This window comes from Lupinus angustifolius, chromosome LG02 (genome assembly GCF_001865875.1).
Source record: "Lupinus angustifolius cultivar Tanjil chromosome LG02, LupAngTanjil_v1.0, whole genome shotgun sequence".
Lineage (NCBI taxonomy): Eukaryota > Viridiplantae > Streptophyta > Magnoliopsida > Fabales > Fabaceae > Lupinus > Lupinus angustifolius.
Genome location: NC_032010.1, coordinates 8954121 through 8960028, shown reverse-complemented (window position 1 = coordinate 8960028; position 5908 = coordinate 8954121). Strand labels below are relative to the sequence as shown.

The window sequence follows — 5908 nt, the reverse complement described above, 5'->3', positions numbered from 1 at the left end:
TAGAGAATATAGAGGTGAGATATTATCCAATACAATTTGAATTTTATTTAAGAATCAAATATTTTCTATAATCACACTTTCAACAAATAAATGCTTAGACAAACGCATTTATAATTGTTAATACTCTACATATACACTCAAAAATCAATGTTAATATTGCACATATATGAATGGAAAAATATAATGGTTCCATACATGATTTATTGATATTATAAAATATATGTATATTATATTTGCATTATACATAAACAAAGAAGCGACTCGTGCAAGTGCACGGGTACACTTCTAGTTTCATAAAAAAAAATCTCTATTAACTTCCAAAAATCAACTTCTAAATTGTTATTATATATTTATTAGAATGTTATTATGTTAAACCAAACAAGCCCAATAAGTTTTTATATGGCAAGACTTGGCTTCCTATGAAGCACGGATTCGTCAAACACCCTCACGTGTCGGTGTCCGACACGTATCCGATACGGATACGCTCGGATTCACGAAGGATACGTATCCATAGAGTATCCAAAAATTAAAAAAATAAAATAAAATAAATAAATATTAAGACATGTATTCGATTCGTTTTCAATAAAATATATGATATATGGATTCGTTTTCAGTAAAGTATAGGATACATAGATTCGTTTCTAAATAAAACAGGATAAGATAGATTCGTTTCCAATAAAACAGGATAAGATATATTATTTTCCAATAAAACATGATAACATAGATTCGTTTTCATTAAAATAGGATAAAATATATTTGTTATGGAGGGCAATGATTTTAGGATAGATTCGTTTTCATTAAAATAGAATAAGATAGATTTGTTATGGATGTCAGTGATTTTAAATTTTCATATTTTTTACTTTGGATATTTTGATTTACACTTATAATTTTATCATATTTTATGTGTTTTTATTATTTTATACGCGTATCCCTGAACGTATCGTATCCTGTATTTTAGAAAAAATATGTGTTGACGTATCGAATACGTATCGTACCCGACACACATATCAGTATCCGTGCTTCATAGTTGGCTCCTATGCTAAGGATACTCCGAAAATTTTGGACATGGCACCTTCTACTTGTCTTTTTTATCTTTTTTAGCTTTCCAATGTGCTAAAAAAAACAAGCCCAATAGCTAAGATTATTTAACACCAAGACCAACCAAATTCACCCTAATTTAATTCCGAAACCCAAAATTCCCTTTTCTACATGCAAGTAAAACAATGAAATGAACCAAAAAATGAGTTCAAATTGGTTCAAACATTAAGTACTTCAATTAAAGGAAATATTTTCAGTGGTGTATTTTTTTAAGGGGAGTCAAGCATTTTCTGTTTTTATAACAATAAGTCTTTCTTGGCTAGGTTTTAATATTATATATTTATGCAAGTGAAATGTTATAAATATATAACTTTATAGCATATAATCATCCAAGTGGATAAAATATCATTACAAAAAAAAAGGGATAAAATATATAATTTCGTACTTTAGTAGGGTACTATCTCAATAATATCCCCAATTTGATGTGTGAGAAATTTGTAAAATTTATTATTTTGTTGGTGGGAGTTTTAATAACATCATGCATGTTAATAGAGATGACAAAATCGGCATTGCTCGCGGGCACGTCCGCATAGCTCGTATTTTTTGCGGGCAGGGCATAGAAATTTTGCACGTTTTGTCCGCTAAGTTTGCAGACATTTCTGTTGGGCATGCGGGCAATCCCTAAACATAATTTAAGGAAAAAGTAAGAAAACTTTAGATAAGTTATGATGTAATATAATTTTTAATCCCTAAAAAAATTGTAATCTAATGTTTTGTTAAACTTCATATAAAATATCAAAAAATTTGTTAATTTTTTATCTTCCAACTACTTTATTTAATTTAATTTCAATTATTATATAATTTTTATTTTTTAAATTATTTAACAATGTCCACGAGCCGTCCGCAAGCCCGTTAGTCCGTTTTGGGCAGGACATTAAATTTTGTCCGTTAACCAATGCGGACATGCCTTAAAATTTTGCGGACATTTGCGGGCACAGGCGAAACGGGTCAGGCGGCCCGTTTTGCGATCTCTACATGTCAATACACATTACTAGTTTCAAATAAGTATACAATAACCGACCGTTTATACAATAACCACTGAAAATATTTTGTATTTAATTGTATACACATTGCAAAGCCCTCAATTTAATACAAAATATACAATAACCGACCGTTTTTCCTACTAGTATAAAAATACTACCTCAATTTAATACAAAATATACAATCACCAATGACCACAAACTTGGCTTAACCCTCTCCATTACAAACTAGCACTAAATTGTTGAGTACACATTTCTTTGTAGTACGAATATTTTAGGATACTCGTCTCAAAAAATATCACTCAGGAATCAAATTCTTAAATTTTTTGTCAATCATAAAAATTTGACAACATCATAACCACTAGACCAAGATGTGAAAATTGGAACCTTTACAGAATCATTAAAGTATTACTAATTAAATTCATTAGATATATGATAATTTCCTAGAAAAAAAGATGTATACAATCTAAAAATTTCATATTGTCAACCCATCATCCAAAATTCATTTTAAATCACCAATTACTCTTTAAAAAAATACTACAATAAAATTATGGATGATATAATAACTGGGTATAAATTTTTACCCTCAATTTCTTACTTTTTCATTTATGAAAATAAAACATTTAAAAATAATTCTGATATCACAGATTTCAGGGAAAGCAAAGCATTATAAATCAAGCATATCGATAAAATCAAAATTCTAAAAGGCGATTCATCACTGTCAAAAAAACATTCAACGTCGCAAAAAGATATCAAAGTCTGCAATGTGCTACAACCAAAATTTAAAAAACACAATTTGAGTCTAGACAAACTTTAAAACAAACATGGAAAGATTGATTCCTCAATAATATAAGTAGAGGGTCTAATTCATTCTCCTGATTAGCTCATTAATGTAATTCTCCCTGTTTCCAGCATCTCCTCCTTCAACATAGTGGTTCCTCTTCTTCTTTAAGCCACCCAATGGAGCTTTCAGCTTAAATGGCCACAGGAAGTTGTTTGCCTCCTTAAAATGGGGTCCCACAGTTAGGACCTCATGGATAAGATCTTCGGTTGATATGATTCCATGCTTGCCGAGTCCCTACGATACCACCATCCAATCAAGTTAGAAACATTTTATTTATGAAATCAAATTGTGATTGTTATACAGTAATAAAAGTATAAAGTAATGCACCTGCTCAATGATGGAGTTGTCAGTGAGAGCAATTCTCTGCTTGTTTAGCTTACCATAGCCCCTCTTGTAAACGAGTTCTCTAACACTTTTCAGATTCGGGTATCTAGAAAAGTTAAGAAGTTCTTAGAAGGGTAAAAAATAAAAAAAATAAATACACGGATTAGAACAGGACAGTTAACATACCCATAAGTAACATAAGGCTCAACTCTGCGCAACATGTTCACTGTGGCCTTGTTCACTTTAAGGAATACACCATTGAAAACCTGATACAGAACAAAATAAGAATAGGTATAATGCTTTAATATAATAATACAGTTCGTTTAATGCACCAAAACGAGTCTAAGACTCTGAATGGCAAGATATTAATTGCAATACATAACTTCATGGCAAACATCTTTTTAAGAATTTCAATGACTTTAAGCCTCACAACATTAACAAATAAGTACGATATATCATACACAATCCACACCCCACACACCACACTCACAAGAAGTGATCAAATCAAACAATAGCAACAATTGCAGAAACCTAAGGAGAGAAAATGAGAGGACCACACAACACAACATGTGACTAAATTCCATAACTCCCATTTTATTTGACTTTTTTTATGCAACCTGTTTCAACTTAAAACTATATAAAGCAATGGGAAGTAAAACATCATTAACCAAAACAACAAACTTTTGCTCAACAGTCCAAGACTTTAAGCAGTACCTGTCTCAAACGCAGCAGCTGAAGGATCTTCCTTGTCTTGGGGTCCATGCCATTAATACTGGAAAAAAATAAGATTGTAGTTAATTGTTTCAAGTGTAAAGGCAACAACAATATGTTCAGACTCAGGGTACATTATAAATGAACATAACAGAAAGAAAAAACTTACCCACGGATGCGAATAATGAACAGTAGCTTAGCCTCTGGGTCAACATAAAATCCACCCTTCAGCTTTGCCTCACGCTTCAACCTGATCAATTCCTTCTCCTATAAAAAAACCACAATAAGCAGCAGGAAAACAAAAAAATAGCTGTTTCATAATAGGATAACAAGAAAATAAATGTTAGGTGGCAAGTGATGTGTTATTTTTATTATTATTTGAGTATACTGACAGGGTAATAATACATAATAAACATGACTACAGTGGCGACATTGTATTTCCATAAAGAAGAATACATAATATATAAATCAAACCAGTTAAAGAAATTGTTCATTCTGGTAGCCAAAGTGATATACCTGATCACTGTATTCCTTAGCATACTGCTTGGCACGGTTGAAGATAAGCTTACGGTTCTCAGCTCTCTTCTTCTTGGCAACTTCAGACTCAGTCTGTTTGGCCAAAGCCCATTCCTCCTCCCTCTTCTGCTTCTTCAGCACTGACTCTGGGACGACTGCCTTCACTTCACCCATTTCCGTCCTTCAAAAAATTTAAAAATAAAAATTATGATTATAACAAGTTTATAACTAGTGAAGCTTATAACAGTTAAGGATAATAATCTATCTAAATAATCAAATAGAATAAAGAATATATGAATATAAATCATTAGATAAAGTGCATTAAATCTTGTCATTGCAATTACTGAAACTTTTGTTTGTAATTAGTGAAGCTCATAAGAGTGAAGGACAATAATCTAAACGAACAAACAACATTATGGAAATGTGAATAAAAACCATTAGATTCTCAAACTGATTTACGACAGACTTTTTCTAACAACGAAAACATCAGCTTCGCCTAATTTCAACATTATTTTTTACAAAAAGGAAAATTTTGAAGAAAAGCCCTACCAAGCCATATATCACTGATAGAAATTATTATTGTAAAAAAAATACTTTTTAAAATAAATAAAATTATAACCAAACAGGCTTGTGTAACACTGAGATTATAACCAGTGTAACTAGTGTTTAGGCTTAATAAAAGTGGATCTCAAAGCCGAATTTCAGAATATTTTTCAAAAAACTGAAATTTAACAAATACCAAAAGAAACAGTATAAAAGAAAAAAAGTGATTATTCAATTGAAAAAGGACTAAAACATGTTCTAATAACATAAAACCATGACAATGTATCTAACACACTGAACAAAGTGAGATATAATAGATCCAGAATACAGATTCAGATATTACTCATCATGTATGGAAGATGAAATTGAAAATAGAAGTGGTGGGATATGAAAGTGGAACATACCAAGTGCAAGTTGAAGACCACACACACAAGCAATTAGGGTTTTCTCTGCGGCCTCCTGAACAAGAGAGGATTCAGATTAGTTAGGGTTTTATAATTTGTAGTCATGGGCTTTCAGCTATTCAACGCTTCTGATTTTTAGATTCATTCTGACCGTTGATCTATCTATTTCGTGTTTCAGATTCACAAAAAGCCCAACCTCGTTAATTTACTTGTGGGCTTCAATTAGGCCTATTACTGAATTATGTGAATGAATCTCAATGGAGAGTGGCTCGCCTTTTCAAATTTTGGGCACCAAGCTTTTTTCTAAAGATCCTAAATGTCATTTCCCTTCCTTCTTACTTATAATATTTATGCATTTTTAGGATAAAAGAATTATATATCATCTACTACATGTTACATTTTTTCTTTAAAGAGTTAATAATAATTAAATATAAATAATATATAATATAATAATAATGTATAAAACTCTTATATTTTTTTTTCTCTTA

At 30.9% G+C, this 5908-nt stretch overlaps 1 protein-coding gene across 1 annotated transcript; it reads right to left on the bottom strand.

Moving 5' to 3' along the window:
- Positions 2766 to 5543, bottom strand: LOC109335242 (60S ribosomal protein L7-2). Its single transcript, XM_019571363.1, has 7 exons — positions 5421 to 5543; positions 4474 to 4654; positions 4127 to 4224; positions 3961 to 4018; positions 3433 to 3512; positions 3250 to 3352; positions 2766 to 3156 (listed from the first exon to the last, which is right to left on the bottom strand). Exons 2-7 carry the CDS (start codon positions 4645 to 4647, stop codon positions 2941 to 2943), a joined length of 729 nt encoding a protein of 242 aa, XP_019426908.1. The 5' UTR covers positions 4648 to 4654; positions 5421 to 5543; the 3' UTR covers positions 2766 to 2940.

Coding starts and splice junctions, on each gene's coding strand:
- LOC109335242 (XM_019571363.1), bottom strand. CDS start 4,647: ATGGGTGAAGTGAAGGCAGTCGTCCCAGAGTCAGTGCTGAAGAAGCAG. Junction 4,225..4,473: donor CTAAGGAATACAGTGATCAG/GTATATCACTTT, acceptor GTTTTTTTATAG/GAGAAGGAATTGATCAGGTT. Junction 3,353..3,432: donor GAGCCTTATGTTACTTATGG/GTATGTTAACTG, acceptor TAACTTTTCTAG/ATACCCGAATCTGAAAAGTG.